This window comes from Rhinolophus hipposideros (genome assembly GCF_964194185.1).
Source record: "Rhinolophus hipposideros genome assembly, chromosome: X".
NCBI classification, from domain to species: Eukaryota; Metazoa; Chordata; class Mammalia; order Chiroptera; family Rhinolophidae; genus Rhinolophus; species Rhinolophus hipposideros.
In genome coordinates this window covers 63,879,314-63,903,423 of record NC_138046.1, presented here as the reverse complement: position 1 = coordinate 63,903,423, position 24,110 = coordinate 63,879,314, and the positions used below count along the sequence as shown (strand labels likewise).

The 24,110-nt window shown below is 35.9% G+C and overlaps 2 protein-coding genes across 5 annotated transcripts in view; one reads left to right on the top strand and one right to left on the bottom strand.

The window, feature by feature from the left end:
• Window positions 1-783: 783 nt before the first annotated feature.
• NAP1L3 (nucleosome assembly protein 1 like 3) lies at window positions 784-3,391 on the bottom strand. Its single transcript, XM_081043390.1, has one exon. The coding sequence runs from the start codon at window positions 3,068-3,070 to the stop codon at window positions 1,631-1,633; it is 1,440 nt and encodes a 479-aa protein (XP_080899516.1). The 5' UTR covers window positions 3,071-3,391; the 3' UTR covers window positions 784-1,630.
• Window positions 2,774-24,110, top strand: part of FAM133A (family with sequence similarity 133 member A) — a 56,754-nt gene continuing 35,417 nt past the window's right edge. For 2 of the 4 annotated variants that reach the window (XM_081043391.1, XM_081043394.1), the window contains exons 1-2: window positions 3,561-3,973; window positions 4,392-4,461. The gene's annotated coding sequence lies outside the window, so the exon portion shown is untranslated. Of the gene's footprint in view, window positions 2,866-3,536; window positions 3,974-4,391; window positions 4,462-24,110 lie in introns of those variants that run through there. The other 2 variants (XM_081043392.1, XM_081043393.1) reach the window with 2 other exon arrangements.

Genomic DNA, 24,110 nt, shown 5'->3' with positions numbered 1-24,110 from the left:
CATATGTGGACAGGGAAATGGCAAATGTGAAGTAAAATGCCATGTTATTATTTATTTTGTGCCTTTGTGTCCACTGCAAAAACTCTCTGGTAAACTGAGTTTAAGGGTCCTCCTCCTCACACTAATTTCAAATCAAAATCTTAGGACCCAATTACCTGGTAACCAGCTGCACAGTGCAGAAGTGGTGACAGGATGCTGTTACCTATAAGAGAAAGATTAGCCACACTTGGGAGTATGACCACCTCCCTAGTCCAGGTGAAGCTTGGGCCTGGGTCATTTACCCATGCTGCTCGTAGAAGTGAAAGCAACAGTTTATATAGAAGTACTTTCTGGGGGAATCACTCTTGCCTTCCACCTCCCCTTTTTCCTCTCCCCACCCCTTCCCATCTTTTCCACTCTTTACCCTCCTCCCTTTCCCTTCCTGCCCTCCCCTTCCCTCCTCCCTTCCTTTTTCCCTCCTCCTCCCTCTCTTGCTTTTTCTTAAACCCTCCTCCCATTTCCTTTCCCTTCCCCCCTTCTCACCTCCCTCTTCCCTCTCCCTTCTTCCACCTTCCTCCATGTTCCCTCCCCCTCCTATCTGCCTCTCTCTCCCTTGTCTGGTCTCCCACCCTGTCCCTTCTCTCTAATCACTTGAATGTGTATCCTCCAAAGAAGAGCTAAGATTTGGAAAATATAGCAGAATGTTATGAGTTATACTTTTTTAAAAAAATCCCTTTCCCTATTTTCTACTTTTTATACAATAAGCACTACTTTTTATAATTAGGAAAAAATGCTAGATTTTTATAGCATGATACACTTTATTTGACATTTATTTATATTAGGTTGCAACTGAAGTACATGAAAAAAATATCAAATGATGTAGTGATCATTTTCAGTGAAAGGCAAAGTAGAACACAGTACAAAAATGTGGTTAGTAATTTAGTTTACAATTACACTCTATATGAGGAAACTTTTTAAAATACTATGTCATATTAACACTTCAGTGGTAAACAATAACTTCAGTATGATTACATTTGTAGACCACACACCGTCAAATAAACAAGCTCAGTTATATCATATATAGTACTGATAGACATTCTTAAAAGTATGTTCATCTTTTTTCAAGCAAATTTCACAATGCACTGTTCTAGTTAATATAAGTACTGTATTTCTATAGCAAAGTAATGAAGGCACAGCTAGTGCAAGTAGTTTTAAAGTCCTAGTCTTCTGGGCTAGAAACAAATAAACAAACACTTGTATTGTTACTTTAGTAACTTGTTTTGTTCAAGCAAATATTTGTTTGGGATAACAATTCTAACAGTTTTCACAGTTACATTCTGATAGGAACATGACAAAAGGACTTCACAAAAATCAAAACTCTGTAGCACCAAACTAACATGCTTCAGATAACAGGACAGCAGTTTACAGGTTTTAAAGAATATTACTCTACAACAGGCTATATAGAATAAACTGGTACTTAGACACTTTAAGACAATATTTTAGACCACCAAGAAAATACAAAAACACAAGGCTGTAGGGAATAGTAGTGTTGAGGTTATAGGACAGGTTTTTTTTCAAGGCTATATAAACCTGCTTCATTTCTGTTTGAAGTTTTGAGATCTTGAAAATTCTTTTCAGGTAGCTAGTTTTTTTATTTTCGATACTTCCTGTTTCCATAATCTCTACCATCATCATAGGTACCTTTGATTTCTCCTGTATAGTAATAGACTGATTTCAGGATGACATTATCATGTAAAATTTGACCAATTTCAAAGTCCTCATCAAGGATAGCATCTTCTCGTGGTTCTAGCTTTCCAATCTTAGGAATCTCAGGAGGGTTAAAGAAATTGAAGAATGATGCATTAGGAACCACTCTGGGCCGGATTTCAATTTCTCCAGTAGCAGTTGTGCGACTCTGAGTGGTTGTCACCGTAATGTCCTTTCCTCTTCTCCAATTTATCTTACAGCCTTTGCAATCTTGAATTTCCCATCCCCAAGCAAAGAAGGGATCATCATGATCTGGTTTTGACTTTATTATATATGTCTTGGTCAGTACCTCATTTCTGAAGTATGGGTTGGGCAGAAAATAAAATTCAAATGTGTAACTTATAGGCTGGCCAGGTTTTGAGAACTTCAGGCTAATATCTGACAGGAACTTCAGAATGGGCTCATCATATTTCTGAATCATGGGCCCCAGCTTGTCAACATTCTTTAAAACAGTCAGCCAATAGTCAGGGATGCCTTTAGGATCTTCTCTTTTAGGCCATCCCTTACGAGCTCTTTTCAGATTCACTCTTTCTTTAGGCCTGACCTCAGGAACTCTTTTAGGAGCTTGTTTTACTGAAGCACTTGCCTTAGCCTCTGTTGCTTTAGGCTGTTCTTTATCTTCTGCCTTTGCCTGGGGAACTTCTTTAGGCTCTTCTTTTACTTCAGGCTTTGCCTCCAGAAAATCTTTAGACTCTGTTCTTTCTTCAGCATTTGCCTCCGGAATTTCTTTAGGAACCTCGTTTTCTTCAGCCTTTACCTCAGGTTTTTCTTTAGGGTCGTCTTCTTCCTCACCCTCTAACGCAGGCATTCCACTAGAGCTGTCTTCCTGTACCTCCTCATCACTGCTGAACACCTCATCCTCTGAATTCCATTCACATTCTTCTTCTGTAGGTTCATATTCTGCATTGATGATTTGAAACCGCCGATCATACAGAGGCTTATTGAGTTCGGCATATTTTCTTTCGAGATCGTGAATTGCCTTTAAGAATAGGGCGTCTACCTTGTCACATTCATCTTGAATATTTCTGAGCGCCTGCACACGATTTCGAACTGCCTGAGGCAGCCGATCTACGAAATTTTTACCCGACGGAGCACGCCGCACACTTCTGGAAGGCCCAGGTACCCTCTTCTTTCTATATAAGTGGCTACGGCTGCGGCTACTGCTGCTGCTGCGGTTGCTGCTGCCGCTGCTGCCACTAGTGCTGCTGCTAGAGCTACTGCTATCAGATTCTTCCCCAGAATCACTAGACGAGCTAGCCATCATCTCTTCAGCAACCCCATGGGCGGCAGGTTCCGAGACCATGTTAAGATCCGCTTCTGCCATAGTGCAAGCCTGCAAACCTCTTAAGGTGGCGACTACCGCTGAGACCGCGCGCCCAGAGATGGGCAGAAAAATGACTCACGGATGCTTGGATGGCCCAGGCTCGGGATGAGGAGGTGGCAGCGGCGAAGGCAGCAGTAGCGCAGGGAGGGGCGGGGCTGCGGCGATCGCGCGGAGGTGGCGGTAGAGGCCTGACCCGAGCGGCGGCGGCGGCAAGCTTCTCCGGGCTACAGCTATGGCGGACAGAGGCGTGCCGCGGCGGAAGGGTGCAGTGTGAGACCCCGAGATCTCTCCGCCGTTTACATCGCAAGCCCCCTCCCCTTCCAGCCCTACCTCCCCTTAATTTAGTTCCCAGTGTGCCTTTAGCTCGCACCTCATTTGTTGGGCAAGCTTGATTGACGATCGCTAAGCCCAACGAATGCCCAAACGCTAGGCTCCCCCTAGGCTCCGCCCGCCTTCCCAGATGCTTCTCGGTAGCTGGGGCACACACCCCTGGAAGGCGTTTTATCCCTACAAAATTCTCTTTATAGTTTTATAATTTTAAAAAAAGCTTAGATATGAGGTAAAAATACTAGCCATAGTTCCTGACAAGGGAAGAGGAGTATCTTTCTCCCTTCCGCTCATCCTGAATTCCCGTCTTATTTGTCAGGGGCCTCTTCACAAAAATCTGTTTTTAAAAACTTGGATGAAAATACTTCATATGGCATCCTTGGGAAGTGTGATTAGGCTTTTTAAAAAAAAATCTCTAAATATTCTATGAGCATGTATTTTTACACTGAAAAAAGGGGGAGTCGTTTATTGGCAAAGGGGGGAGGGGCTAGAAAGCAGGCATATTGCATTCCACGTAGCAGTTTTAATAAGTGCTGTCTGTGATGTTTGGCAAGCCTGCTTTAATCCATCTACAAGGTTTGTGAACCCCTGTTGCCGTGAGTCAAATTACACCATTTTTACTATATTTCTGTTTTTAAGCTGGCATATAATATACCCCAGCCTTGCTGCTGACTTGCCACGTAGCCCTTCTCAATGCTTACAACAACCTTGTAGATAAAATAAAAGGGCATTCAAATGTTAGGCAGTATTATTTAAAAGCAGAGGGTTTGCTCTATACTTTTGTGCAGCAGTTTTCAATTCTAGGAACAGCAGGATGGGAGGGGGGATTTGTGCTAGGGAAAGTGCATCATCTGTCAGAGTATACTTTACAGTGTCATCTGCCACTCATTTGCTGCAAACATTGTGAAATTCTAACCGTACTAAGTATGATTTAGAAGTCCATTAATATGCAAAATGAAGTTTAAAAACAGGTATCTGTTATTTTTATTTACAGGATTCTTTCCTGCTACAGAGCAACTCCCTTGGTACAACCAAAAAGACCAGTGTTTACTTTTCATTGGAAGGTAAGGAACATATTTAGCCCATTTTTATGAATGACAAGAATTACCTATCTGTATATGAATAAATTCACAGGATGTAGTCTTTTAAAGACTTAATTGGAAGATACCTTGTTATTTCTATGATAGCAGAAAAATCCACAGAGGTGATTTGACATAGTAATGTAGAAAATAATTATTAATTACATTCACTATCTAAACGTGTTCATAGAATACAAGTAATAAATCAATATATAAAATATGATGAATTATTCATTTCAAATAAGTGAAAATATGAAAGTTAGATGAACCTTTATGTTACTTTTTCATTATAGGATTTGTGCTTTGTCATATTTTTTAAAAGTTAGGAAGCACCTTTATTTTCCATTTTGTAAATGAATTTACTTTTATTTCTGATTGTCAAAGGATATAAGCATTGTAAAGAAAAAATACAACTTAGAAAGTTCCAATGATAGTAAAAATACACAATCTTAACAACCGGATGATTACTGTTGTTAGCGTTTTCATGCATTTCCTTCCAGAAATTTATTTATACATACACACGCTTGCCTATCTATATATACTGTTTTATCTATGTGACGTGATATTATGTTTGTAACCTGCTCTTTTATCAATTTATTGTTGCTATATTTTCAAGGTAAATGATCAACGTCTTATTTTAAAATAGATGTATATTCAATAGAAATATTTGCTTTGATTCATTTATTTAACCAGATTCCTGTTGCAAGGCAGCTATTTCCCAACTATCTCTCCACTAACATTTTTTTCCAGTTATAAAAAATTAGTTCTGTATACCTACTGTATATGCTCGTGAAAATTAGTCATAGGATGAATGCCTAGAAATGGGAGTGCTGAAATAGTATGCTCATTTTATTCTTTGATACTTATTGCCAACTTCTCTCCTGAAAAGTTATCTCAATTTACAGTCTCACCAACAATGCATAAGAGCTCATTATTTAGTCATTCAGCTAATATATTTTTATGCCTGTCTCATGCCAGGCATGTGTAGTAAAGGATGGCAATATAATGGTGAATAAAATTTACTGGGTGTGTATCCTTTCGTTTCATACTTTTAATGAAAACATATAATTTGGAAACAATAATTTAAATCAGTGGGGTTATGCCATAAATATTGTTCTGTAACCTGTTATTTTTATTTAAAATTATGGATATCTTTTGAATGAATGGTCTTATATTTTTATATTACTTTAATGGCTTAAAATACACATTAAATTTTGTACCATCAGAAATTAGTATTTTGGAGTAAGCAGTGAGTTAGGTATCCAGATTTTTAAAATACATATGTATTTTTTTAATGAGCTAATTTTCTTGGTACTGTTTATTTGATAATCTTTCTGTCTTACACTTATTTGAAATACCACCTTAATCATAATAACTAAATCGCTTAATTTTGTTTCTGAATTCTCTTTTCTGATTCATTGGCAATAATTTTTCAGCAAGCAACTAATGAGGCAGTTTTTTAATAGCTTTATATTTTGTGGAAATGATATACATTGAAAAGAAGACAGATACTATATTGAAATCGAAGTAAATTAAAAGTAATTCAAACTACACTCAGAGGTGATCACCATTCACATTTTTAATGAATATCTCCAAATTAATTTGTTATTATTATGTATTTGTATGTCTTAGATTAGTGATAAGATTAAATGTCTTTTCATGTTTATTGTACACTTGAAAATTGCCTATTCATATATTTTGCTTGTTTTCCCACTGAATTAAGAAAGAAATTAATTGGTGGTAAAATCCTAAAGGTAAAATATAATTTTGGCCTTGATTCAAGGCAACTGTGACTTATGATATTAGACAAATATGACTCAATTACAGCTTTTATTCTAAAATGATCTACTTAAAGGGTTGTTAAGATGCTTTTCAAAGATTAGTAATTAATCATTTAAACTGATACAGGAAAGTCTGGAGTGGAATAGGGAGAATAAAAAGAGAACACAGCTTGTAATAACCTCATACAAAGATAATATGTTAGTAAACTATTCATATTTTCAATTTGGAAGTATTTTTTCCCAAGCCATAAACTATAGGTGAGTTCTTATAACCACAATGGTCTACTTTTAATGTGTATGCATTACCTAAGAACCTAGTAACACACTTATTTTTATAGCTTTTTTCCAGTCTATTAGTTAACTTAATTTTATAATGACAGGTCCCTAAAAGAAAATGTCTTTTCTTCATATAATTAATTTAATTTATGCATAATACCGTATATTTTCTACCATGAATATTTTTATAAGTATTAATTCCAGCATAGGATATGTTTGTTTTTCTTCATAAGGCTATCTATAAATTACTTGTATAACTATATGTTCTCTGTTCCATTATTTCATGATATTTTGGGGGGATTACATGTTCATGCTTCTACATGAGATGACGCTTTATTAATGACATTTATTAAGAATCTGTTGGTATATTCAGGCTGAACATGGCTTGTTAATATCTATTTGTACTTTTCCTGTTATGAACATATACACAATACCACCCACTATCCCTGCCACACAAACACACATACATAATGCACAGTGACAAGTGCTGCAGCTTTATCTTTTGTTGTAGATATTTAAGAAGCCAAGCGTTGCAAGTTCATTTATATTTGGACTTATTATGCTATTCTTTTTTGTTTGTTTATCTAGACGGGTTTTTATCTGAATATACAACTTAATTCTTTTTAAAAACAGTTTTATTGAAGTATAGTAGGACAACTGTACATAAAGTGTACAGTCTGATGAGTTTTGATAAATTTGTACACCTGTGAAGTCATCACCACAGTCAAGATAATAGAAATTTTCATCACCCCTGAAAGTTTCTTCATGCCCTTTGGTAATCCCTCCCCTGCCCTAGGCAGCAACTGATCTGACCTCTGTTTCTATTTAGATTAGTTTGCATTTTTTTTTCTAGAATGTTATGTAAATGGAATCAGGCAATATATTCCTCTTTTGCTTGTCTTTCAATTAGCATAGTTATTTTGAGCTGCATCCCTGTTGTTGTGTGTATGAAGAGTCATTTTCCTGTTTTGTTACTAAGTAGTTATCCACTACTTAGACATACCACAATTCGTTGATGAGCGTGGTGTTTTGAGTTTTGGGCTACTACAAATAAAGCTGCTATGTTCATTTGTGTGTAAGTCTTTGTATTGACATATATTTTCATTTCGTTTTAGAAAAATACCTAGAGTGGAGTGACTGGATAACATAGTATGTGTATATTTAACTTTTCAAGAATTACCTGTTTTCCAAAGTGTTTGTATAATTTTGCTTTCCCACCAGGAGTCCCAACACTTGGTATGGTCAGTTTTGGGTTTTTTTTTCAATGTAGCCATTCTAATAGGTATGTAGAAGTATCTCATTTACTTTACATTTCCCTAATGAGTAATGATAGTGAACATCTTTTTGTGTGCTGATTTACCATCCACATATCTTGTTTGGTGAAATATCTCTTCATATTTTGTTCATTTTTATATTGGGTTGTTGTCTTACTGTTGAATTTTGAGAATTTTTTATGTACTCTGAACACAAGTCCTTTATCAGTTATGAGCTCTGCAAATATTTTCTCCCAGTCCATGGATTTTCTTTTTATCCTCTTACAGTGCCCTTCACAGTTTTTCAAAAAGCAGAAGTTTGCAATTGTATTAACTCCAGTTTATCTTTTTTTTTTCTTTTATGGATCATTCTGTTGGTATCAGCTCTAAGAATCTTTGCCTAGCCCAATGTCACAAAGATAGTCTTCTTTGTTTTTTAGAGGTTTTATACTTCTAGGTATTACATTTAAATCTGATTTATTTTTGTATATGGTACCAGGTAAGCATTGAAATTAGTTTTTTACATGTGGATATCTAATTGTTCCAGCATCAGTACTAAAAAAACACACAAAACTATCATTTCTCTACTGAATTACCTTTGCATCTTCATCAAAAATTAATTGTCCATATATGTGTGGATGTATGTTGAACTCTCTGTTTTGTTCCCCTGTGTACTGATTTTAATCACCTAATTGGTAAATATTTGTTAGATATGTTTGGGAGGGGATAAGAACCAAATTGTGGGATAACAGAATTTTATTACAATGAAGACAGTTATTGCAGCTGGATCCTCGGCCTTTCATTTCTGCTTTCAAATATCTGAAAGAGGCGAATGACAGCAGAAATAAACTAGAAAACAAATCAAAACAAGAAACACAAATGCTCTTCTATTTTCTGGAGTTACCAGTGTGTGGCTGTCTATAGCTCAGCCACAGGAATGGTAGCTAGCATTATTCAGGAAAACAAAGAATGCCTTTGTTTTTCTGGCCTCTAATAAGATAGACCTGTTTGCTAAAATGTAAATAGAAAGTATTTTTACACTGTTAATAAATTATATTTACAAAAGGAATAGTAATAAAAATGTTTACTTCACAAGGTGGTTTTCAAAGCAAAATCATCTCATTCCACACTCATTCCTAAAATAAGAATATACACAAATTAATACGGTATGGTATATAACTATAGTATTTTATTTTTAAATGAAACATTTGTGAATTACATTTCTGGCACCATAGTCTTCACTGCATGGTGTTTAAAAGGGTAGTTGCAATTAATGCAATGGCAGTGATGGAAAATCAGTTACTGATTAGAATATTTGTTTTAATGCTAGTTTACAAATTAAAAATAGCATGCATTTAAAAAAAATATAAATCCACATCACAGAGCAACACGTTTATAGAGGTCCTCAAGAATTTTTTGCCCATAGTACTCATTTGAAGAATTCCCACACTAAAATTCAAAGAATGGAAACCTTTTTTATTTGGAAAATTTGGAAGCATTTTATGTAATTCTACTAAGAAGGGAGGAAAAGTTCAAAGGATTTGAATGGTGAGCAATGCCCATGCATGTACGTATGACGACAGTAACTACTTCTAAATTTTGCATTATATTTGGATAACGTAGAACAAGGCCAAATTGACACTTTATGTAATTTTCACCCAGAATACCCAAATAAATTAATTTGATTAAATATGTCCTGAGGAAAAATGATTCTTACAGTACTGCAAATATTCCTGCTGGTGGGAATAAATACATATTCCACAGCTCTTCAGAGGTCATGGTCATTTTTGTATCAAATGACATACACACAATTCACAAAACCCTTACTTAGAGTTTAAAAGAGGAGAATTCCAATAATAATCAAATCTCAGCATTTGATTTCCTTTATGAGACCTAGGAACGAAATGAGTTTAAGACAAGTTCTGGAGTCAATTCCTGGGTTTGAATCCTGGTTTTCCTCTTACTAGGTTTATTAGATATTGGACAAGTTACCTCACTATTATTACCTCTGTTCTTTCTCTCTGAAGTGGGGCGAGTAATAGCACATGGAACTCAAAATCAATATTGTTTGCTACTTTTCATAGTATTATTTTGTATCAAGTTGGTGTATAAAGAAATCTTTCTTGTTACATAGTCTCAAGCCATTCATAGCATTTCTTTGTGCCTATGCTGTGACTTGTATTTTGAAAGCAGCATAGGAATCTGCAAATCACAATTTTCCAATTCTAATAGCATAAGAGTAGAAATGTTATGGATGTTAGCAACTCCTTTATATTAATAATAATATTAGGTCCTGGTAGTTCTAAGGTCAAATAACCACTCATCCTGCTTGGCATTATCTGCCTATAGAATGTCTTCTGTTATTTTAAATTTTGGGGGTGGGGAATCAACATAGTTTTAAATGAAATCCCAAACCGAGTGTTATTTTAACATTTTACACAACACAGAGCTCCCTTTATTTCTTGGGATGTTTCAAACTTCTTGATAGTTTTAAATTATACAATTTTTTATTTTCTAAACCTTAAATTCATTGTATCTCATGCTTACTTTTGATACCATTTATTTTTTATTTGATTATGAAGGTTGAGTACAAAATTTGCATACAATGAACTACTTATATCTTATATAATAAAATAACCCCCAATATGCTAAGTAATAACTTCTTTTATTTATTTTTTTTATTTTTATTTATTAGTTTCAGGTATACAAGACAAGGTAATACTTAGACGTTCATCATTTATATCCCTCACACTGTGAACCCCCCTCCCCCCATCCACTATCCCTCCGACCTCACACTGAACCATCACAATATAACTTCTGATTTTTTAACATTTTATGTGTTAGTTAAGTTTAGACTGCTAAGCATTGTGACTTAATTTAACTTTATTTTTTATGTTTTTAAATTTTTTCAATTACAGTTGACATCCAACATTAACTTCTTTAGTTTCAGGTGGGTAAGTATACAGCCAGTCGTCACACATCCAAATAATTTATAAAGTGACACCCTCCCAGTCAGTCCAGGACCCACCTAGCACTATACATAGGTACTGAAATATTATTGACTACATTCTCTATGCTGTACTTTACATCCCTGTGACTATTTTGTAACTACCCACACTTTAGTCCCTTCACCTTTTTTCACCCAGCCTCCCAACCCCACTTCTATCTGGCAAACATCAGTTTGTTCTCTGTATCTATGAGTCTGTTTCTGTTTTGTTTGTTCATCGATTTTGTTCTTTATATTTCACGTATGAGCGAAATGTATCTGTCTTTGTCTATCTAACTTATTCACCTAGCATAATACTCTCTAGTCTATCCATGTTGTAGCAGATGGTGACATTTCATTCTTTTTTAAGGCCAAGTAATAATCCCTTGTATATACGAAAAAAATGTATACAAGTGGACACTTTGTATGTGCCAAAAATATATATACAAGTGCACACTTTGGTCAACGTTGCCCAAGCAATAGTTCGCCGTAATCAGAAGTGTCTGGACGCTGATGGTAACCACTTTAAACAACTCTTGTAATTGCACAAGTCAAAGGTGACTTGTATTCATCTTTTGCTTTCAATATAATTGGATATTACAATTTTTAAAAAAATTTATTGGGGTGACAATTGTTAGGAAAATTACACAGATTTCAGGTGTACAATTCTGTATTACATCATCTATAAATCCCATTGTGTGTTCACCACCCAGAGTCAGTTCTCCTTCCATCACCATATATTTCATTCCCCTTACCGTCATCTCCCTCCCCCCACCCCCTTACCCTCTGGTAACCACTAAATTATTGTCTGTGTCTATGAGTTTTTGTTTCTCATTTGTTTGTCTTGTTCTTTTGTTGTTTTTGGTTTATATACCACATATCAGTGAAATCATAGGGTTCTCTGCTTTTTCTGTCTGACTTATTTTGCTTAGCATCATACTCTCAAGATCCATCCATGTTGTCACAAATGTTCCTATATCACCTTTTCTTACCACCGAATAGTTTCCATTGTGTATATATACCACAACTTCTTTATCCATTCATCTATCGAAGGACATTCTGGTTGTTTACAAGTCTTGGCCACCATAAACAAAGCTGCAATGAACATTGGAGCACACGTGTTTTTATGTATAAATGTTTTCATATTTTTTTGGGTAGATACCCAGGAGAGGGATTCCTGGGTTATATGGTAATTCTATTTGTAATTTTTGGGGGAAATTCCACACTGCCTTCCGTAACAGCTACACCAGTCTGCATTCCCACCAACAGTGTCTGAGGGTTCCTTTTTCTCCACAGCCTCTCCAACACTTGTTACTATTTGTCTTGTTGTTAATAGCCATTCTGACTGGGGTGAGGTGATATCTCTATTTATTTGCATTTCTCTGATGATTAGGGATGTTGAGCATTTTTTCATATGTCTATTTGCCATTTGTAAGTCCTCTTTGGAGAAATGTCTCTTCAGGTCCTCTGCCCATTTTTCAATTGGGTTGTTTATTTTTTTGTTGTTGAGTTGCATGAGTTCCTGGTATATTTTGGATATTAGACCCTTATCGGAGGAACTGTTTGCAAAAATCTTCTCCCATTCAGTCGGTTGCGTCTTTATTTTGTCCATGGTTTCTTTTGCTGTGCAGAAGCTTTTAAGTTTCATATAGTCCCATTTGTTTATTTTAGCTTTTACTTCCATTGCCTTTGGAGTCAAATTCACAAAATGCTCTTTGAACAAAAGGTCCATAAGTTTAGTACCTATGTTTTCTTCTATGCAGTTTATTGTGTCAGGTCTTATGCTTAAGTCTTTGATCCATTTTGAATTAGTTTTGGTACATGGTGACAGATAGCAGTCCAGTTTCATTCTTTTGCACGTGGCTTTCCAATTCTCCCAGCACCATTTATTGAAGAGGGTGTCTTTTCTCCATTGTATGTTTTTAGCTTCTTTCTCAAAAATTCTCTGTCCATATTTATGTGGTTTTATTTGTAGGTTCTCAATTCTATTCCATTGGTCTATGTGTTTGTTTTTCTGCCAATACCATGCTGTTTTGATTATTGTAGCCCTGTAGTACAAGCTAAAGTCAGGGAGTGTGATACCTCCAGTATTGTTCTTTTTTCTTAAGATCGCTTTGGCTATTCACGTTCTTTTGTGGTTCCAAACAAATCTGATGATTTTTTGTTCTATTTCTTTAAAAATGCCATTGGGATTTTGATGGGGATTGCATTAAATCTGTATATTGCTTTGGGTAATATGGCCATTTTAACTCTGTTGATTCTTCTAATCCATGAACACGGAACGTCTTTCCATTTCTTTGAGCCTTCTTCAATTTCTTTCAAAAATGTCTTATAGTTTTCAGCATATAGGTCTTTCACATCCTTGGTTAAGTTTATTCCTAGGTATTTTATTCTTTTTGCTGCGATTGCAAAATGAATTGTTTTTTGTATTTGTTTTTCTGAGATTTCATTGTTAGTATATAGGAATGCAATGGACTTTTGTAGGTAGATTTTTTAGCCAGCAACTTTACTGTATTCGTTGATTGTTTCTAACAGCTTTTTGGTGGTCTTTAAGGTTTTCTATGTATGGCATCATGTCATCTGCAAAGAGTGATAATTTAACTTCTTCTTTCCCAATTTGGATGCCTTTAATTCTTTCTCTTGCGTGATTGCTCTGGCAAGGACTTCCAACACTATGTTGAAAAGCAGAGGTGATAGCGGACAGCCCTTTCGCGTTCCTGAATGTAGAGCAAAGGGCTTCCGTTTTTCACCATTAATTAAGAGATTAGCTGAGCACTTGTCATATATGGCCTTTATTATGTTAAGATATTTTCCTTCTATACCTATTTTATTAAGTGTTTTAATCATAAGGATGTTGTATCTTGTCAAATGCATTTTCTGCATCAATTGATATAATCATATTATTTGTGTCCTTTATTTTGTTTATCTGATGTATCACATTGATGGATTTGCGGATGTCGAACCATCCTTGTGCCCGGGGGATGAACCCCAGTTGGTCGTGATGAATAATCTTTTTAATGCATTGTTGTATTCGATTTGCTAGTATTATGTTTAAGATTTTTGCATCTGTATTCATCAGAGATATTGGTCTGTCGTTTTCTTTTTCTGTGTTGTCCTTAATAGGTTTTGGTATCACGGTAATGTTGGCCTCATAAAATGAGTCAGGGAGTACTGTCTGTTCTTCAATTTTTGGGAAGAGTTTGAGCAGGATTGGTATTAGATCTTCTTTGAAGGTTTTATAGAATTCACGAGTGAAGCCATCTGGTCCCGGACTTTTGCTTTTGGGAAGGTTTTGGACGACTGATTGAATTTTGTCACTGGTGATCAGTCTGTTTAGATTTTCCAGTTCTTCATGGTTTAGCCTTGGAAGGCTATATGGTTCTAAGAACCATTTCTTCTTGGTTATTGAATTTGGTGGCAAATAGTCCTTCATAGTATTGTTGGATGATCCTTTGTATTTCTGTGGTGTCCGCGATAACTTCCCCTTTTTTATTTCTGATTTTGGTAGTGTCTTCTCTCTTTTTATCTTAGTGAGTATAGCCAGGGTTTTTTTAATTTTGTTAATCTTTGCAAAGAACCAGCTCTTTGTCACATTAATTTTTACTATTGTCTTTTTGTTCTCTATTTCATTTAGTTCTGCTCTGATTTTTGTAATTTCCTTTCTTCTGCTGACCTTGGGTTTCACTTGTTCTTCTTTTTCTAGTTCTTTAAGGTGTAACATGAGGTTGTTTATTTCGGATTTTACTTGTTTCTTGAGATAGGCCTGTAATGTTATCAATTTCCCTTTTAAAACTGCTTTCACTGCATCCCAAAAATTTTGGTAGGTAGTATTTTCATTGTTATTTGTTTCTATGTATCTTTTGATCTCTCCTCTAATGTCTTCTTTGACCGAGTTGTTCATTAAAAGGATGTTGTTTAATCTCCATGTATTTGTGTTTTTTCCTGCTTACGTTTTGCAGTTGATGTCCAATTTCAAAGCCTTGTGATCAGAGAATATGCTTTGTATGATTTCAATCTTCTTAAATTTGCTGAGGCTGATTTTATGCCCCAATATATGGTCTATCCTTGAGAATGTTCCATGTACCCTAGAAAAAATGTATAGTCTGATGTTTTAGGATGAAGTGTTCTATATGTGTCAGTTATGTCCATTTACTCTAATGTGTCATTTAGGGCTCCTATTTTGCTATTTATTTTCTGTTTGGATGATCTATCCATAGCTGTCAGTGCTGTATTTAAGTCCCCTAGTACCATTGTGTTTTTGTCAATTTCTCTCTTTAGTTCTGCTAGTACTTGCTGGATATATTTTGGTGCTCCCTGATTGGGGCCATAAATATTGATGACTGTTATGACTTCTTGTTGTATAGTCCCCTTTACCATTATGAAATGTCAGTCTTTGTGTCTTGTTATCTTTTTCACCCTGAAGTGTGTTCTATCTGATATCATTATGGCTACACCTGATTTTCTCTGGGTACCATTTGCTTGGAGTGTCAATTTCCACCCTTTCACTTTGGGTCTATGCTTGTCCTTGTAGCTGAGATGTGTCTCTTGGAGACAGCATATGGTTGGATTAGTTTTTTGATCCAATCTGCTACTCTGTGCCTTTTTATTGGTGAGTCAGTCCATTTACATTTAGGTTGATTATTGATATGTGAGGATTTCCTGTCATTCTATCTTTAGTTTTCTGGTAAGGCTGTGTCTCCATTGTTTCTTTGCCTTTTTGTTGTTGTCTATTATTTCTGTTTAGTGGTATTCTATGATGTTTCCCTCTGTTTCTTCTTTTATTAAAGTATATTTTTCAGTTCTGGATTTTTTTTTTAGTGGTTAACCTTAAATTTATGTGAAAGAGAGTTTGATATTTAGAGTGTTCTGATTTCTTCAGCACGCTTACTTTCTCCATTCCCATATTCCGGTTCAGGCCTTTATTCTCCCCCTTTTTATGTTTTGGTTGCCACAAATTGTCCCTGTTGATGGTGGTCGAATAGCCTCTTTTGGTATTTCTTGTCGTGCAGGTCGTGTATTAGAAAATTCCCTCAGCTTCTGTATGTCTGGAAAGGTCTTTATTTCTCCTTCATATCTAAAGGATATCTTTGCTGGATATATTATTCTTGGCCCATAATTTCTCTCTTTGAATAGTTTGAATATTTGTTTCCACTCCCTCCGGGATTATAGAGTTTCTGCTGAAAAATCTGATGATAATCTAATGGGCTTTCCTTTGTAGGTTACCGTCTTCTTTTACCCTGGCTGCCTTGAGGATTCTTTCTTTGTCGTTGATTTTTGACATCTTCAATACAATGTGCCTTGGAGAAGGCCTGTTGGGATTGAGGTAGTTAGGTGTTCTATTTGCTTCTTGGTTTCGAGGATCCAGTTCTGTCCACAAGTTTGGGAAGTTCTCATCAACAGTTTGTTTGAATATAATCTCTGTTCCCTTCTCTCTTTCTTCTCCTTCTGGTATGCCCATTATTCTTATATTGCTCTTTTGGAGGGAGTCAGAAAGTTCTGGTAGAGTTTTTTCATTTCATTTAAGTCTCAAGTCTCTTTCTTCTTCCATCTGTGTCATTTCCAGGTTTCTATCTTCGATGTCACTGATTCTTTCCTCCATCTGGTCAATTCTACTACCTAAGCTGGCTATTTCATTCTTAATTTCTTCTATTGAATTCTTAATCTCCAGTAATTTCATTTGGTTCTTTTTTAAAATTTCAATCTCTTTCATACAATGTTCATGTTTTTTATTGTGTTTCTGAGTTCATTAAATTGCCTTTCTGTGTTTTCTCGCATCTCGGTGAGTTTTTTCAGAACTGCAATCTTGACTTCTCCGTCATTTAAGTCACATATTTCCATATGTTTAAGTTTTTCTTCTAGAGACTTTTCACTTTCTTTCTGAGCTGTCTTGTTGCCTTTGTTATTCATGGAAATTACTGATTTATTATTTCTCTTCCTAGACATCTACAGGATTGGCTTCTGCAACAGGTTGATAGGAAGAGGTCTTTCTTATGTTTTCCAGTACTTTTTGGTAGAATGTTTTATTTTCTCTCCGACTGCAGCCTGTTTTTTTCTCTCTCACACGGTAGTGCTATGTTTTCTCTGCACTATTCCAGCTTCTCACACAACGGGGGGATTACCTGGGAGATGTCGGGCTTCTCCTCTGTTAATAGTTCTTTTGGGTCACAGGGTGTAGTGTCCATGTGGGTATGCGGAGAGGTTTTGAAGTTCCAAAGTTCTTTCTGCACCAGATTCAGAGCCCATATATTTCAGCAGTTCTATTTACTCCTGCAGGGTCCGCCCAGATACGTGGGGCCAGCAGTGGGTGAGTTGTGAGAGGTGGCCCAGAGCAATGGCAGCAACCACCACGACAGCCAGTCCTGCTTCCACAGCTTCCTTCCCTTTGCAGGAACTAGTTGGGCTCAGAATCTGTGTCTGTAGTCCACAGGTCTCAGAACAACAAATATTCTGTTCTTTTGATTTGAAACTGCTAGTGTTATGCTTGTATCACTGGGCTGGTGGGGGCAGGGCAAGCTCTGGGAGGGTAGGGAGGGGGCAACTAGTTTCAGTGCCTAAAGCTTCCATTCTCTGCTTGGCAATGAGAGCTTAAACCATTGTTTTCAGCCTTCTTCCCTCAGTCTTTGCTCTGAGGTCTCTGCCGTGAACGTTGTGTTCAGCCGTGTTATATTCTGCCCCCTCAGCCCTGTGGGCCGTAAGCAGAGCCCTAGCAGTCCGAGTTCTTCCCTCTTCCACAGCTGCGGTAGTTCCCGGATGCAGTGAATTCGGAGCACTGAGCTAGGTCTGCGTCCTGGGCCCGCAGGGCTCCGTCTGCGCACTTCTCCCTTCCCTCCTTCCCTGCTCTTTCGATTCCCCCACTTTTAGGTGAATTAAGTAGTGGGCCTCTTCGTCTTGCCTGTCTGCTGTTTAGGGAGTCCTTTGTGGAGTTATTGTTGTTCGATTAGTTGTAAATTCCAGAGGAGCTTCACAGAGGCTCACCTCACACAGCCATTTTGATGCATATTCCAATTTTAATACAATTTTTCTTTCTTAAAATGTGTATATATTTTGGCACACTCTGTTTGTACTTCTTCTTTATGCAGTTGTCTATTGATGTACATGGGTTGCTTCTTTATCTTGGCTATTGTAAATAACACTTTAGTGAACATAGGAATGCATATATCTTTTCGAATTAGTGTTGTGGATTTCTTCTGATAAATACCCAGAAGTGGAACTGCTGGGTCATAAGGTATTTCTATTTTTAGTTTTTTGAAGGTCCTCCACAATGTGTTCTATAGTGGCTGTACCAATTTGCAATCTCCCCAATAGTGCACAAGATTTCTCTTTTATCTTTATCCCCACCGACACTTGTTGTTTGTTTATTTATGGATGATAGCCATTCTGACTGGAGTGAGGTTATATCTCATTGTGGTTTTAATTTGCATTTCTCTGATGGTTAGTGAGGTTGAGCATCTTTTCATATGTCTATTGGCCATCAGTATCTCCTCTTTGGAGAAATGTCTCTTCAGGTCCTCTGTTTCTTTTTAAATTGGATTGTTTATTTTTTTAGCGTTGCGTTATATGTGTTCTTTATACATTGTGAATATTAACCCCTTATCAAATGTATCATTGGTGAGTACCTTCTCCCATTTAGTAGGTTGTCTTTTTGTTTTGTTGATGGTTTTCTTTGCTGAGCAAAAACTTTTTAGTTTGATTTAGTCCCATTTGTTTATTTTTTCTTTTGATTCCCTTGCCTAAGGAGATATATCAGAAAAAAAATATTACTAAGAGCAATGTGAGAAAGTTTACTGCCTATATTTTCTTCTAGGAGTTTTATGGTTTTGGGTCTTACGTTGAAATCTTTAATACATTTTTAAATTATTTTTGTATATGGTATAAAGTGATGGTCTAGTTTCATTTTTTTTTGCATGTATCGGTCCAGTTTTCCCAACGCTGTTTATTGAATAGACTTTCTTTACTTCATTGTATGTTCTTGCCTCCTTTGGCATAGATAACATGACCTTATAGGCGTGTTTTGTTTTTCTTTTCCCCCCTGGACTGTCTAATCTCTTCCATTGATCTATGTGTCTGTTTTTGTGCTAGTGCCATGGTGTTTTGAGCACTTAGTCTCTTAGTATAATTTCCTATCAGGTAGCCTACTACCTCCAGTTGTTTTTTCTTTTTTCCCCTCAAGATTGCTGTGGCTCTTGAGGGTCTTTTGTGATTCCATATGCATTTTAAGATTATTTATTCTAGTCCTGTGCAAAATGCCCTTGGTATTTTGATAAGGATTGCATCAAATCAGTTGTTTTTGGTAATATGGACACTGTAACAATGTTAATTCTTTCTATTCATGAGCACGGTGTATGCTTCCGTGTATTTGTGTCTTCAATTTCTTTCTTCAATGTCTCATAATTTTCCAAGTATAGGTCTTTTACCTCCTTGGTTAAATTTACTCCTAGGCTTGTTTTTTGGGGGTGGTTGTTGTTTTGTTGTTGTTGCAATTGTAAATGAGGTTGTTTTCTTAATTTCTCTTTCTGATAGTTCATTATTGGAATATAAAAATGCAACAGATTTCTAAATATTAATTTTGTGTCCTGATACTTTACCGAATTCATTTAACAATTCTAATAGTTTTTTTGGTGGAATCTTTCGGGTTCTCTCTGTATAATATTACGAAATCTGCAAATCATGACAGTTTTACTTCTTCCTTTCCAATTTGTATCCCTTTTATTTCATTTTCTTGTCCGAGTGCTGTGCCTGGGACTTTCAATACTATGTTGAATAAAAGCAGTGTGACTTAAATTTAATACCCACCTAATATCTTAGATTTTTCTTTTCTATGGTTAGAGTAATAGCCTCAAGCCTCTCCACTTAACAACTCGGTGAAAATATCAGCCTTGTTGCAGGTGAAAGGGATTTTAGACATCATCTAGTCCAATCTACTTATACAGACTCAGGAAAATGAGGCCTTTCCTATTGATGGACATTCTAGGTGATTCCAAGTATTTATTACTGCAAATAATTCTACAGTTAACACACTTTCACAAATATTATTGCGTATTCAAAAAAGTCATTTTTGTAAATGTTAATGATTTTAGTTTAGGGCAGATTAAGGAGTAAATAAAGATTATTCAGGTCCTCTAATAATGGATTATTATCCTAAGCATTGTGCAATAAGTGTTCATTGTTGCCACTGAATAATAATAACTAACTTTATCACTTTTAATTTATCAGACACTGGACCAAGTGCTCTAGTTTTACTATTTATTTTTAATGAACCCATTAAGGAGTTAATTATCATCCTCATGCTATCTTTATAAGATACTATTTTTATATCATCCTTAGTATCCTGTCCTAAGGCTAAGTGAATAACTTGTCCAAGGTCACATAATTTATAATTAGAAGAGCCCAGATGTGGAACCAGATGGTTGGTTTCCAGATGTTGAGTTCTTAACCACTCTACTATACGTACCATGTTTAATGAACAAAAGTGAATGAACACCTGTACAGAGGTGTTGGAACTAGAGTTAAGTGACAGCCGTGGCCACTTTTCCATTCCTCTTGTAATAGTTATGTTCTCAGGGTGTCAGCACCTTTAGTCGCACAGTCCTCAGGTTCCTCTGGCTTACACAAGAGTCATAGCTTGAACTGACAAGATACACTACAACAAGCTAATTTGATGAAAAAGATGGTTTTCATTAATTCTAACAAGCCTAATGACTTTTTTGGTTAACAGCCAAACACTGGGAGGTCAGAGCTTAAAGTAAATGGCAGTGTATCCCATCCACAGTTAAAGGAAAAATATTCTAGGAATTTTTCCGTTTAAGTATCCCTAGCAGCAAAGAAACCTGTACTTTGAGGAGCCTGAATGTATGACCTAAAGCTACCCACTAAAAGCAGGAAAGTGCTTTGTACATTTTAACTATGGATTTATTTTCAATATTTGACTCATTTGCATTCCAAAATGTATTGACATTAGTTTTTATATAAGATTCCTTGTCCCTGAGTAAAATTGATACCCAGGAGAATTCACTATGATGATCGGATCCATTCTCCTGTCAGTTTCAAGCAACAGCATGGGCTCTGGGATCAGACTGCCAGGATTTAAATCCTTCCACTTACTGTCTGTATGACCCTGGGCAAGTCATACATCTGCAACTCTCAGTTTCCTTATCTATTAAAACAGGATAATGATAGGAACTGCTGCCATAGGGCTATTATATAAGAATTAAGGAGATAACCTATGTAAATTATTTATCAGATGCATAAAAGCTCAATAAGTATTTATTATTAATATGATTATTATTATTATTCCATTCATAGGACCACATGGGGTATATGGGGTATAAAACTGAAAGCAACCAAGGAACAAAACAAAGAAACAAAATCTCATAGACATAGACAATAGTTTAGTAGTTGCCAGAGGGTAAGGGGGGAGGAAGGTGGTAGATGAGGGTAAAGAGGGTCAAATATATGGTGATGGAAGGAGAACTGACTCTGGGTGGTGAACATACAATGTGATATATAGATGATGTATTGCAGAATTGTACACTTGAAACCTATGTATTTGTACTAACCATTGTCACCCCCAATAAATTTTAATAAAAGAATAAACATAATAAAAAAACAGGATAATGATAAGAACTGTTTCCATAAGGCTGTTATGTAAGAATTAAGGAGATAATCTATGTAAATTATTTATCAGATGCATGAAAGCTCTATAAGTTTTGTCTGTTACTATTATTGTACCATTCACAGGGCCACATAGGGATTCCTATCCCATTTAAGTATGATCTAGGGCCAAGGTTAATGAGCTTAATTAGCTTCAGTTGTTGTGCTTTATATGCACACCATCCCTTTCAACTTCAAAAAGAAGTTGGATTTGCCTTGTGATCTAAAGTCACATTTTGTTGTTAAGGTGAGTACTAATATCCTTGGTTTAGTTATTCTCCATTGTGGCAGGCTTTTCAATTAAATTACATGCTTACCATGTAGTAAAGACGAATGCTTCAGCAAATCTAGTATTAATACTTTTAAGATGAAGATAGCTAACACTTCACTGTTTTCTTAACTCCTCAATGAAAGAGAAGTTGAGGAAGTTGTATCTTTACTGACTACAAGTGAGTAAATGGACAGGATGTCAAATTCATTGCTGGTTTTAGTTATCATCAGAAAATCTGCTTAATACAGAGGAGGAACAAGAAGTGGAGCCATAAATTCTCCAGATTCATAACTTTGTTTTAGTGACTCTTAAAACAGATGTAACCAAAATTTCAAAATTATAATATTGAACAGGTTTGTCTTCTTTTATAACCAGTGCTTGTGTATCTAAAAGATTAATTAAGCATTCTCTGTTTAGAAGTAACCAACTGTTCTAATTCACACAATTTCATTTTCTGGCATCATGAGAATGTGTCTTGCCTTGTCTAGAAGAAAGATTAAAACTGACAAAGGCAAAATTACATAAATTATTAGACTAAATGTTTAATCTGCTTGCAATAGCCTCTAACTTGTTCCCCAACTTCTAATGTATGTTATACAGAGTTCTTTGAAAAAATCTTCCAGGAAGAAAAAAAAGGAAAAGGAAAATCTTCCTGAAAACACTTATAGCCCTGCTCTAATCCCAAGATATTAGTGATACTCCACTGTCTGGAATCAGGCCTGTGTATATAAGTTTAAGCTGTGTCTTTTACTCTCTGGTGACCTTGGGCAAATTTCTCAACTCTCTCTGCCTCAGTTTTCTCATCTGTAAAATGAAGATAATAATAGAACCTACTTCACAGAGACATGGTGAGCTTTAAATAACATAATACATGCAAAACCGCTTAGAACATGGTGAGTGCTCAATCAGTGTGTTCTAACTTCCTTACTAGACTTATTTTATCCAATGGAATATAGTTCTTTAGCTCTTCATTTCCTTTGGGGCTTATTTACTCAGGCTACATTGCATTTTGTATGCTTTGTCATAAACATTATAACAGAGCCACACTGGTCATTTCTTACACACACACATTCTTTTCCTAAGTATGTTTTAAATTTCCCTAGGACAGGGAGCGAGATATTTTCTTATATATAACCCTCTGTCCTTGCACAGAGTATTGCTCTGCACAAAACACACTTATTAATGGTATTAAACTACTTGAACTAATGATCTGGCTTCCTGTTAGCGGGACTGCTTTTGCTTGCTGCTGAAGTCTTTTTTTTAGCCTTTAATTACATCCCACTTTTATTTAACAATTGTTCCCTTAAATGTGCCAAATTTACTGATGCATAATTGCCATCCAGCAAATCACATTAGTTTATTCAGTTTTCAGTATTTAAAGAATTAGTGTTTTAGCAACCAACTTCTAAATAGGAGCACCTCACACATTATTAATAGCTAGGAGGCCATGCAGAGTCTTCAGAAGACAAAAATTCTAGAATCTAATGAGGATCCATATTTAATATTAAGTTAAAATGTATTTACTTACGCCCTCTGTTTAATTAATGCAGTCAGCCCTCGGTATCTGCAGGTTCTGCATCTGCAGATTCCACCAACCATGGATCAAAAATATTTGAAAAACAATCCCAGAAAATTACAAACATCAAAACTTGAATTTACCATTCGCCAAAGCACTATGCTGAATCCACGTGAATGAAGTGATGTGTAGGAATAGCCTGCTGTAGCCTATATGCAGACATAAGTTTTATGCAAATACCATGACATTTTCTATAAAGGACCTTAGCACCTGGATTTTGGTATCCTGGGGGAAGACGGGGCTGGAACCAATCTCCCGCAGATACTGGAAAAACAACTGTATTTTCTTTCATAAGACAAAATTTCTAGAAAATAATGATGTGAAGATTGCTTTACAAACAATAGGCTTTTAAAGGAAAACATCTCCATTCAATAAATTGTACTCTGGTACCATAAAAATGGATACTCATAAAGTTTCAGTTAAATAAGATGAGATAATTTTGAAAAGGCTACTAGGAGAACCAGATTATTATTTTGTTGTTATGAGAGCCTTGATGTTTGAATTAAGCATCATCTATATGTCACATTGAATTTTCCTTTCTTTCAAAGTATTAAAAACCAAATCCCCCAATTTCTTTATTATTTTGTCGGCTAGTCAAGGGTTTTTTGTTTTTGTTTTAGTTTTTTTTACACAGAAAACAGTTATTGAATCATTTAAGTGCTTGGGAAAATGCCGGAAACCAGAGCTTGAGAACATATCTGCCTTGATAACTGAAAACAAGAGTGGTTCTACACAGTAGTGTGTCAAAGCAGAAAGGCAAGTTGCAAAACAGTATCTATAGTATGATCTCAGCTCTATTAAAAGTACAGTTGTATATATGGGGTGTGCATGTGTGTGTTCA

What these genes read in the sequence shown, in the direction of transcription:
- NAP1L3 (XM_081043390.1), bottom strand. Translation starts at nt 3,070, where the DNA reads ATGGCAGAAGCGGATCTTAACATGGTCTCGGAACCTGCCGCCCATGGG.